This window comes from Phoxinus phoxinus (assembly GCF_949152265.1).
Source record: "Phoxinus phoxinus genome assembly, chromosome: 7".
Classification (NCBI taxonomy): Eukaryota; Metazoa; Chordata; class Actinopteri; order Cypriniformes; family Leuciscidae; genus Phoxinus; species Phoxinus phoxinus.
The window spans coordinates 25804785-25817185 of record NC_136882.1 but is presented as its reverse complement, the minus strand read 5'-3'; the positions used below and the strand labels follow the sequence as shown (position 1 = coordinate 25817185).

The following is a 12401-nucleotide window of genomic DNA, read 5'->3' as shown; positions in this document are numbered from 1 at the left end:
TATAAATTAAACACAATTTAATAATGCGACCTGAAATCCCATATAGCACAATATCAATATTTTGCTTAAAAAATATTAGCTTCAAAATATGAATGGGTAGACAATATAAGAGAAATATTTCGATTAAAAAAATATATATGGTCAAAATGTCCTATCACAATTTATTTTTCAATATTGTAACTATCCACTATTTTGTCATTCTTAATTGTGACAAATTAATTTAAAATAATATTCCATGTAGTCCCTCAATTAATATGAGGTCATAATGCATGTGTAATATAAAACACTTCGAAAACACTTACAAAGCTACTGTGATACAAATTTCCCGCAATTATTAGCGTCTGACTGAATGACGAATGCGTTAAGCCCAACTTTCATACTGACAAAAAAAAGTAATTTGTAAACTATTTAGAGTGCTGAAAGCGCATAAATACATACGCCAAATGTGTAAACTGATGCATTCTTATAAAAAATTACATATATTGAATGTATAACAAGTAAATGTAGTGTTGAGAAAACACAGGTGGTTTGTTATCGCGTGTTCACTTATCAGGATTTCGTATATTGTCACAGACGCCCCCTGCTGGTAGTTTACTGATATTCTGTACATAGGGGTGAGTACATGCTGTATCAAAGTACATTTGCATACTATTCACAATATCTTCATTACATAAAAGCATAGAGAAGTTAGTAGTATGCTATTCCAAACTTAGATTATTATGTCAGATGTGAAGAGACCTCAGTGCAATGATTTTAGACAGCTGCAAATTATAATTGTGCATTACTCATTTCCTGTCTGGAAATACAGGCCAGTTTTTACATGTCATCATCATAATACAGTGGGGTTCAAAAGTCCATTTGCAAAAATGTTTGTATTTTCTACTTTAATACAGATTCATTTGTTTCAATTACAAATTATAAGCATTACAACTTGCATGAAAAGTTTAATTGAAAAATGAGCACAGATCATGCACTTAATCTCTAATTTTAATCCCAGATTTTCTATATGTGTTTTTGAATGTCACTGTATATAAAACTATTAATATTATTATTGAACCATACAAAATGGTTTTTTTTACAGTCTATGGTTTTGGCCCAAAACATTTTTTTCTCATAATTAGAGAGGATGATATGTACAAAGTATACCGGTATATGTACAATTGAATTGCTTCCAATGTGCCTATGACTTTTAAGGGCAATGTTTGTCATTCTTTTCTGATGTACATTTCCTTCTTCCTTTGTTTATTCCTCCATGTTCTTGCCCTTTTTGCCCACTTTCACAAACACCATTGTGAGTACAATAGCTGCCACCAAGATCAGTCCACCGGTCACCAGGTACGCTATGGGCAGAAAGTAATTCTGCCCACCAAACCAGGTCACCATGGAGATCACCAGCTCCTTCTGACCTTGAAAGGGCTCGACGGGAAAATCTGAAGGTATTAGTCAAGGCTAAATCTAAGATAGAAATGAAATGGATACATATATTATAGACCCGGTTTCACAGACAGGGTTTAGATTAAGCTAGGATTAGGCCGTAGTTCAATAAGGACATTTAAGTAGCTTTTATAAACGTGCCTTAGAAAAAACATGGTGTGCATCTTGAGTCAAAACAATGGCACTGACCTATTTTAAGATATGTCAGATATGCAAGTTGCTTTCAGTTAAAACAGCTCAAACTTGCATTTTAGTCTGGGACTAAAGTCTCGTCTGCCAATCCAGGGGATAGTGTCTTAAAGGGATAGTTGGCCCAAAAATGTCAATTCTGTCATGAGTTACTCATCGTAATGTTGTTCCAAGCCTATATTACTTTCTTTCTTCTGTGGAACATAAAGAAGTTATTTTTAGAAATGTAAGAGCATACATAAAATATTTTGTTAGTTCACCCAAAAATGAAAATTCTGTCATAATTGACTCACCCTCATGCTGTTCCAAACCTGAATGAGTTTCTTGCTGAACACAAACGAAGATATTTGTTTGATTACCAACATTCTTTAAAATATCTTCTTTTGTGTTCAACAGAAGAAATACACCCATACAGAATTGGAACATGATGAGGGTGAGTAAGTAAGACACATTTTTCATTCCAATCCCTTAAGTCATGGAGGTTTGGAACGACATGAGAGTGAGTAAATGATGACAGAATTTTAATTTTTGGGTAAACTATCCCTTAAAAATGAACCACGGTAAAAACAAATGAAAAAAAGCAGACTTCCCATTGTGACCATCCAATTTTGTCAGTGGTGTAATATGTTTTGTCACCAAACCAAAAGCCTGGCTGTCAGTGCTGCCGAACCCTTTCCTTCCATTTACAACCAATTCTGTCCTCAGTGAGCAAAGGATACTGTAAATTATAGAGATGCTGTAGTTGCCACTGGGCAGGCCTTGATTGAAATGCCCTTGAGCACGATTGAGAACCCCATAAAGCTTTTTGAAATTAGGGAAGGCCGCCTCTCTCATCCAAACAATCAGGTCGTCATTTATGAAGCCATTGTTGTTTGAGTCTGTGTCATCCAGCTCATAAACCGGACGCTGCCAGTATAAGGGCCGGATCGTGCCTGAGAACAAACAGAGAGACAACAATGAGAAAAAACAGACACATGCTCATAACACATGCAGCGTATGGTGTGTACCTTCAAAGGCTTGTCGGAGTGTGAATGTGTTGTTGGTCGGAGGGTTACGGTACTTGACATTTTTGTCCGTGTACCAAGCGATGCCCTTCCTGTAGAGTGGAACTTGTACTTCTACGTCATTCGTTGGATAATAAATCACTGTAAATGAGTCTAAAATAAAAAATAAAATGGTATAAACAAAATCACAAGCAGGAAGCAAAATGGCTTATTAGCATAATACTAACATGTGTCTCACCGTTGAACATGCTGTTGGCCACAGCACCACATGGGGCAACGGGTACTCTTTGTGCATCGTAATCGAACGGAGCGCAGTACGTACTCGGTGCCTACGTGAGCAATAACAACATCTTGGATGTGATAACAGCGCTACTAATGTGAAGCATAGTGAGAGATCAAATAAAGACAGACGTTATTTTAATCAGTGTGTGGGAGGGATGAGGAAAGAGCGTGAAAAAGGAGTGCAAACAGAAGGGGAGTGAAAGAGAAGTCCAGCACCTTCAGGTTGTTCTTCCTCCCCACCATCTGTGCATCATCGCGGGAGTCCATGTACCTCCGCAGGTTCTGATGAAAGTTCCTCAGACCGTAGTAAAAGAATACATCGCCCTGAGGGAGACAGCATGCCATCAGACATAGTACTACATCATGTTGAAAGGAAACACGCTGATGACAAATTATGAGACTCATATGGTGTCTCGTTTAAATTAGGAATCAGACATTTGTAATATGAATTTCATTTAGGATGTCTTCTCTCTTTATTTTTTAAAGTACGGTTGGAATACTCTAAAATCTGAAGCACAGAAAATTTACCACAGAAAATAATTTGACAAATTAGACAATGAATTATGTTATTTGAGTTTATGTAAATCATCGTTTTACCAGAGGGACTGTTCTAGGCAGAAAATGCTCTAATTCTGCCGGAAACGGTGCATGAAACCAAGGTTAGGTATACTGGTTTTAAATAGTCATGCCAGGAGTTAAAAAATGGTATATTATTTATAAATTTGGATATAACTTTGTGCAGACAAGGCTAGTGAGTGATTTTAACACACTAGTATCATGCTTACATGCATAAAAATAAAAAGTAATGTTGTATTTTGCACACAATTTTGCTTTTCAAAACATCGTTGAAAAGAGTTGTGCTGCTTAATATTTTTTTTCAAAGCCATAATACATGTTTTTTCAGGTTTCTTTGATGAATAGAACGATCAGAAGAACTTACATCATTTTACATCTTTTCTGTCACTTTTGATCAGTTTAATGTGTCCTTGCTGTATAAAAGCATTACTTTCCTTAACATTTTTTTTTTTTACAACTTTTGAACGGTCAAATCACTTCTTGAACTGACCCACCGAAAAGTTTTTGGGATTGTAGAAGCTGACTGAGCATGAGCAGGACGTTCTGTTGTGGATGGCATGCATCTCGAAGCATCGTTTACATGTTCCGGCATTGGTGTAATCCACCTATGCAGCAGAAAGAACAACATACGACGTGTGTAAAATGTCACTGTGGTTGGAGTTATGGCAGCACATACTCCAAAATGTTGTGATGTGGTGCTCGTGTGGTTTGAATCCCATTCACCCCCTTTCTTTCCATCATTTATCAATGTGACCATACTGAGCAATCTTCTTTATAGAGGTACCATAATGTAGCAAACCAGATTTTAATGCTTAATAAAAACAGAGTGATGCCCATGCAAAAGCGGCTGTCATTTTGCTATATGGTTGCTGAGATGTTCAGTGTGGTTGTTTACTGGCCCAATTTAAAACAGCGCACCCCCAAGGCCATGATATTCTGGTCTGTAGATATGGCTGCCTTAGCAAGCCATGCTAATAACAAACAAGACAACAATTACGGTCATACGTAGTTGGTCGGCTACTTTAATTAAACAACTAAATTGAATAGTTTAATAAGTGCTAATGTAATGACTTTGAATAAAAAAAAGTCTAACAATTTGTCTTTTGACCACCAACCTTGAGGAAAAGTTTAATAGCGAAACCAATATTTTGAATTGATCAAATTACAAATGTTAGGTTTAAATTATGAGTAAAAATAGCAAAAGGACTTGACTAATATAATAAGTTACACCATAAGAACACAGTAAATTCATTTGTGGGTTGTGTTGATCATCTTTCCAGTGGAACACATCCTTCTGGTCTGTTTCCCCACTTCCTTATGTCTTGCACATTGGCACATGATTAAAAAAAAAACGTCTAACCTTCAGTTCGTGTGTTTGCTGAACAGTGATGAGGAGCCAGACGCCCAGAAACAAGCACACGAGAGAGAGGATGTAGAAAGTTGGCAGCACGGTCTGTGCCGTGAGAGATGGAGACCAGGCGGGTAACCTCTGCTGTTTAAATGCGGAGTTATCCGGACGCCTCGACAATGGCCCTGTACCTGCCTGCTTCTTTCCCATCGCAGATTCTCTGCAACTTCACAAAAATAGTAATAACACAAATTCAAATAAGAGTTTTTCTTTTAACTGCCACCGAAGGAAGTTTTCCCAGTTCCCTGTATGACTGAACCTTTGAACCTTAAGTGACTGTTACTTATTAACTGCAACCACCCCACCTTATACACACAGTGCAGTTCTCCCTGTCTTTAGCTCTGACTGTAAACCTCCCCAGCGCTCCACACATTCTTTTCCATCAGAAGAACTGAGTCTCTCCTCATTCCTGGACTCTGCCGTAATGTGTGGGAGCCGCATTTGAGTAAATGTGTGTGCGCTTGGTGCCTGAGCATGTGTGTTGTAACAGGATATTGCATTAAGTAGAATATTCTGAATAAAGTATAAACAGTCTAAAATGGGAGGGGCTCCTGATGCACAATACAAAAAAAATGGACAGATCTTTTTTTGTCCAATCAGATCTTTTTATTTGTAATTGTAAAAAACAACAAAAAAAACACAGATAATATTTATTTTCTTGCAGCAGACATATTTCCTTAAAATACATTACAATAGCTCTATCAAATACATGTTGAGCAAGTAAATGAATATGAACGTGTAAATAACAGAAAACAGACTGTTTGCTCAAAAGAGTCCTATTTTAAATGTTCCTTCCCTGCAGCTCTGAATTAGACCACGGTCCATCATTTTCAGTAAGTCTTCTTTCACCTGGAACACAATAAAAATATATTTTAAGCTATTTTCCCCACAGTTATTAGAATTTAGTTTAAAGTCAGTTAAACCCAATTAAATCCAAATAAGCAACGTTTTCTTCATCAAATATGCACATTTAAAATTGAGTCTCTTTCTGTGAAAATGGAGCAAGAATATTGATGTTCTTGTTCACACAACTAACAACAGCAAATAGCAATACATATTTTTAATGGCTGTGATGTAAACGAATCCATTTTGGCTGTGTACTGTCGATATGTCCCTTTTTTACAGGAAATATGTTGACAGTAAATAATCTGTATAAAAATGTAATTACTGTTATTTATTACTCACCCTCATGTCGTTCCAAACGTGTAAGATCTTCGTTCATCTTCGGAACACAAGTTAGGATATTTTTGATGAAATCCGAGAGCTTTCTGAGTGACCCCCCATTGACAGCAACATTATTACCACTTCCAAGGCCCAGAAAGATAAAGACATCGTTAAAATAGTCCATGACCATCTTGTGCACAAAAAAACAAAAATAATGACTTTACTCAACAATTTCATCTCTTCCGTGTCAGTCTCTGGCGCTGTTCACATGAGCACCTCTACCTTTCTGGGCCTTGAAAGTGGTAATGAAGTTGCAGTCTATGGAGGGACAGAAAGCTCTCGTATTTCATCAAAAATATCTATTGTGTTCCAAAGATAAACACTTACGGGTTTGGAACGACATGAGGGTGAGTAATTAATGGCAGAAATTTAATTTTTGGGTGAACTAACCCTTTAAGTGTGTATCAAAACCATCCATCATTTTGGCTAGTTACATTAGATATCAATATTTTATGTATATTTTATCTCTATCGGTATTATAATTCTATAAAAATTATCTTTGTAATGTTGTAACAAACATGTCTGTCCTATCTGAAAACAGCATATCAGTGCTACCTCTGGTATATCCACCATTCTCCTGAACTTCTGGTCTCGGTAGTTCCAGTCCAGTACCAGATACCTCAGTCCTTGCACAGTCAAACCCTCTAAAGCACAAAAATCAAGGAGGAGAAAAAAACATTTCACAAAACTGAAAAGCATGCAAGTTGGTTAAAATATAATTTACAAGAAATGTGCATCAAAACAAACCTTTTTCTAACAAGGCAGCAATTCTCCCAGGAGTTCCAACAGCAATATGGGTCACACCTTTACTTAATGACTTTATCTGGTCATCCACTTTGATGTGTTTCGCGAACAGCTTTAGCACTTTAGCTTGGCCTTTAAATGCTATCAGCTGCCTTAAATGCAAAGAGAGAGAAACAGTCTAACACTTGGGAAGACAAACTCTGTATTATTCAAAACAGAACAACTGAAACTCACTTAATTAGATCAATAGTTCTGAGAGCGGATCCGCAAACGATGAGCAACACCACTGACTGGGCCTGGGTGTGCTGCTTCTGGATTTTAGCCCACTTTGGACAAACTGAAATAAAATGTGTTAATATGAAATGTGTTAATAAAAACTATTTACATGTATTCATTAAAGGTGCATTAAGCAACTTTACAGTCTCCGTAGAAGATGGATTGTAAGAGACCTGCTTGTAGTTCATTTCAAACACCAACGCAAACTCCACGTAAGATAAAAAAAAGAAAACTTTTGTCTAGTGCAAGCCACATCTCTGGCTGGAGTTTCGCTTGCCGCCAGAGGTGGCATAGTTCTGCAAAAACTCAGAAAGTTGCTCTATGCACCTTTAAGCAATTAACACAATGGACACAATTAATAAAGCCCCCTGACTTGCCATTAAAAAATGTGGTGTCTGTAATTGTTTTTTAAAAGAAATCAGGAAGGATAAAAGTAGAATTAAATTGATCAAACGTGACAATAAAAACATTATAATGTTACAAGTGATTTATATTTCAAATAAATTATGTTCTTTAATTATGTACTTTTTATTAATCAAAAATCCTGCAAAAAAAAGATTGTCAATATTGATAATAATAATAAATGTTTCTTGAGCAGCAAAGCAGCATATTATAATGATTTCTGAAGGATCATGTGACACTGCAGAATGGAGTAATGAGGCTGGAAATTCAGCTTTGCCATCACTCACAATATATTAAAATAGAAAAGATTTTTAAGGTAATATTTTTTTTCACAATATTACAGCTTTTACTGTATTTTTGATCAGATAAATGCACCTGTGGTGAGCATAACAGACTTCTTTCAAAATCATTAAAAATCCAAACTTTTGAATGGTAATTTATATTCTATAATGGGTAAATCTTTGCTTATTCAAAATGAGAGTGTCAGATGCTCCCGTTTTTGGGGTCAATATTTATTTTTGGGTGAACAATCATTTTATTCTTCTGTTGACCACAAATGAAAATATTTTATAGAATTTTGATAATTAAACAGTAGACCTAGCCATTGACTTCCATAGTAGGAAAAAAATACTATGGGAGTCAATGGCTACCATCAACTGTCTGGTTACCAAAATTCTTTAAAATATCTTATTTTGTGTTCAACAGATGAAAGAAACTTGAGGGTGAGTAATTGATGACAACATTTTCATTTTTGGGTGAACTATCCTTTTAAGAAATTGAAAGACTGCATGAAAAGACAAACACGGCATATATATATGGTGTTTTACCTTCCTTGAGGTAAGAAGACAAGCTATGTGTAAGGTCATTACTGCTGAGGAAACAAGAGTCTGAAACAGAAAAGACAACAAACAAAATCAACCTCCTCATCCAATATCCAGATTCAAATGAAAGCAGACACAAACACGCATTAATCGACTCACCCTTTAGCGTCAGGTCCTCCTGCTCAATAACAGAGCGGGTCAGGCTGAAGTGATTCTTCAGAAGGCTCATAAGGTCAGCTGGAGAGCCCGGCACAGGTTCAGAGCTCGTCAGGACATCTGTGATGGTTTTCTTCTTCTAAAGACAAAAGGAGAATTATGCAACAATAACATGTTTTAAAACAAATACATCAGTGGCAGAGACAGTGACACGAAATGGAATGAATGAATTCGGATAAGCTCCGTCCTCTAATATAATAACCAAGACCTATGCAAAATGAGAAATGAGCTGTCAAATTATGGTCCGTAAAATCAAAGCATCTCTGGGGTAGGTTTGCTCTTTTTCTCACTTTTCTATCAAGCATGAAGTGAAAAAAAAATATTCTAAAGTAGCATATTGACCTGGGCAAAAGAATTTGACATCTACAGTAACATTAACAGACTTGTGAATTATAATTCTTACCTTTCTTCTCTTCTTGTTTTTGTTGGACTCCTTATCACCCTTTTCCTCTGATCTCTCCTCTGTGATGAAACATTCTTTCTGCAGGGAAAGACAGTCTTTACTTAAAGATGCCCTTGTTCTGTTTTTGCTCACAAGACCTTTTGTCTCAAAGACATCTCTTTGATGAAAGACTTAAATGCCTGAACACAAGAAAAAAAGATTTGCAAAGTCGAGGTTTCTACATTTTTCTAAAGTGCCCATATTATGCTCATGTACAAGTTCATAATTGTATTTTTGAATAAATCTTCAAAAATAGAATTCTGCTAGAATAAATTTACATGACTTAAAGTTCAAAAAACATATTTTTTTCTCATATTATACATTACTGTAGCACCTCTTTACACCCTCTGTCTGAAAAGCTCTGTCTTATTTCCTTCGTCTTTAAAGCCTGCCTTTCCAAAAAGCCCAGTCTGCTCTGATTGGCCACGCCAGCTGGTCAAGTCTGTTGTGATTGGTCAGATGATTAGAGCATGTGTCGGAACGCCCCTTAACATAATCGAGGTTTCATGCGCAGTTGTAAACTATTATATCTAGGATGACATCGGTATTGGAAGCCCATATCATGTTTTTTTCTTTTCTTTTTTGCCCTGGTAGCAAAAAAAAAAAAGTGCCTCCTTGCAAAATCACTTATTCAACAGTTCTTTGTGGGTGGGTCAAAGCCAGACATTATGTAAATTAAACTCTCTTTGGTGTGTGATCTTTGCAGGTCGTTTACATGCACAAACAGCTATATTACACACTAACGGAAAGGTAAAATAATAGGAGCCCTTTAAATAGAAGTTAAATATTTTTAACAGGTTTCTAAAGGAACCCCCACCCCAAACCCACACCATTGGTAGAGCCACACTTGAGCTTTAACGGAGTGCTACAGTGGCCACACACTTTTTCAACGTGACAATATAAAAATCTCTTTTCTTTTGAGAGCATAGGGAGATTACATCATTAGCAGTGCTTCATGGATGTGGGCGGTCGCTGCAGAGCTCTTTTGACGTGGTTTGCTTGCTGCGATAATGTAGCTTTCTTTGCTGAATCATGGGTAATGTTTTTCACCAAGAATTCAGCTTGAACACAACTAATGAACCTGGATATAAGGATATGTGAAATTATGTGAAATGATGGCTTCAACAAAAGCATTTACCATCAATGAATTACATCTCAGTAGATCTGTATTTAATGGTTTAAAGGGATAGTTCACTTTGAAATTAATTTTTGATATGTTTTAGCTTACCTCAAGGGCATCCAAGATGTAGGTGTCTTTGTTTCCACAGTATTTTCAATTTTGATATTTTTAGGTCTATCCGTTCTTGTCTGACAGTCATATCATGCAGGTCTATGAGGTCCACCTCAAAGAGCATGCACAGAGAAGTCCAAATTAAACATGATTTAATGACTCGTAAATGTAAGTACACATTGATGGCCTAAGACACGAAACGAGCGGTTTGTGTGAGAAAACGAACAGTATTTATATAGTTTTTACTTCTTGTAACACAGCCATGTCCAAGTGATCTGAGGGCGCGAGCGTTTCCTTCAGTGTGACGTGTACGCAGACTGGTGCATAGTATATATACAATAGATTTCGCATTAAATACATTCGTTCCAATGAACTGCCGTAGCCAAGGCGACATCTAGTGTATACATCTATGCACCAGTCTGCGCACACGTCACACACCAGGAAGCGCGCACGCCCTCAGATCACTTGGACATGGCTGTGTTACAAGAGGTAAAAACGATATAAATACTGTTCGTTTTCTCACACAAACCGCTCGTTTCGTGTCTTAGGCCATCAATGTGTACTTACATTTACGAGTCATTAAGTCATGTTTAATTTGGACTTCTATGTGCATGCTCTTTGAGGTGGACCCCATAGACCTGCATGATATGACTGCCAGACAAGAACGGTTAGACCTAAAAATATCAAAATTGAAAATACTGTGGAAACAAAGACACCTACATCTTGGATGCACTTGAGGTAAGCTAAAACATATCAAAAATTAATTTCAAAGTGAACTATCCCTTTAAATAAGTTATTTTTTTTAAATCAATTTCCCTATGAACTAAAGGGGCTTTTTATTTCCAGGACCTAACTGTTACACACTATTCAGTTAGATTTTTTTTTGCCTCACAATTATCACTTTTGTGTGTGTATTACCTTAGCAGTTTTCTTCTTTTTCTTGGTGCCGTCTTGAATATTTTTTTCACCCTTCCTTTTCTTTGATATGGATTTATTTGATTGTTCTTCTGTAAGTGGCTGTGTGTCCTCCTCTTGAATCTGTTTATCACTCTTCCTTTTCTTTGATGTAGATTTTATCGGTTGTTCTTCTGTAAGTGGCTGTGTGTTCTCCTCTACCTCTGACACACCTGGGACAAAGTTTGCACATAAACGAAATGTCATGATGTAAGTTAATAACCAAATTAATAATAACAATAATAAAGCTCACATACAAACAGTACTACAATACTACAATTGTTTACATGGGAGAAAACTACATATCCCAAGATGCACCGCAGACAGGGCAAACACGTGTTTTGCGTAGTCTGAATCTAGTAAGAAATGTTAAGCCATAGATCCGCCAAAATGAGGCTAACCAAGTTCCAACTGATGCTCGTTTATTGACAGTAGTTTCATGTAAGTTACAAAATAATTATTCTCGATCTAACAGAACCTTGTTAGGCAGAAGTTTCTAGAGCACTTGTGTGCCCTGGCACAGCAGGCTGTTTAAAACCGACACGCACAGAGCATAAATACATGACACACACACATTACAGCGCGAAGTAGAGTTCAAATAAACAACCAAAAACTATTTTTTTACCTAAATTGTCTCCCTGGGTCCACCACTCGTCTCCCAAATCATCAGCCATGTCTCAAACCGCAATCGCATGTCTGGAGTTTGCGCACGGCAGATTCGCATAGAACAAAAATTGCGCGAATCTACCTGGTAAAAACGAGACTATATTAGGCTATCTAAAATAAATAATAATCAAATACATTTATTTTACAATAAGACTTATATGATTGTAAACAGAAAGAACATTCGAGTATATTAAAATTATACGTTGTTTTCAATTGTTTTTTTAGTTAGTTTGATTATTGAGGTTTATTTGTAACCTAAAAATATATTGTAGCCTAACCTAAAAATATATAACGTTATATATTTATGTTTTCATGTGGTTTCATTATGCGGTATTCAGATTAACTAAGTCTGAACCACTAGGCGGCGCTGAGTCCTATAAAATTATAATTATCACTCTGCAGGGTGTTTACCATCTCGTGAATGTTGGACCGGGATGGAGAATTTGAGATGTGTGTGTGCTCGTTTGTTCCACTTTCCACCACACTTGTTTGACTGGTCATAACTCTATAATTTCTCTTTCCTCATTCCGAG

The 12401-nt window shown here is 36.5% G+C and overlaps 2 protein-coding genes across 3 annotated transcripts; both read right to left on the bottom strand.

The window, feature by feature from the left end:
• Nucleotides 1–1098: 1098 nt before the first annotated feature.
• Nucleotides 1099–5188, bottom strand: tmem30c (transmembrane protein 30C). Of its 2 annotated transcripts, XM_079619921.1 has the most exons (7): nt 4846–5188; nt 3980–4090; nt 3126–3233; nt 2866–2956; nt 2631–2780; nt 2343–2555; nt 1099–1430 (listed from the first exon to the last, which is right to left on the bottom strand). In XM_079619921.1, exons 1-7 carry the CDS (start codon nt 5041–5043, stop codon nt 1243–1245), a joined length of 1059 nt encoding a protein of 352 aa, XP_079476047.1. In that variant the 5' UTR covers nt 5044–5188; the 3' UTR covers nt 1099–1242. The 2 variants fall into 2 exon arrangements, with proteins under 2 accessions (XP_079476047.1, XP_079476048.1); XM_079619922.1 differs by lacking the exon at nt 3980–4090.
• Nucleotides 5189–5483: 295 nt separating this feature from the next.
• Nucleotides 5484–11962, bottom strand: cmss1 (cms1 ribosomal small subunit homolog). Its single transcript, XM_079619923.1, has 9 exons — nt 11829–11962; nt 11168–11376; nt 8980–9057; nt 8520–8655; nt 8367–8426; nt 7096–7198; nt 6865–7013; nt 6673–6761; nt 5484–5742 (listed from the first exon to the last, which is right to left on the bottom strand). The coding sequence occupies exons 1-9, from the start codon at nt 11875–11877 to the stop codon at nt 5659–5661; spliced, it is 957 nt and encodes a 318-aa protein (XP_079476049.1). The 5' UTR covers nt 11878–11962; the 3' UTR covers nt 5484–5658.
• Nucleotides 11963–12401: the final 439 nt, after the last annotated feature.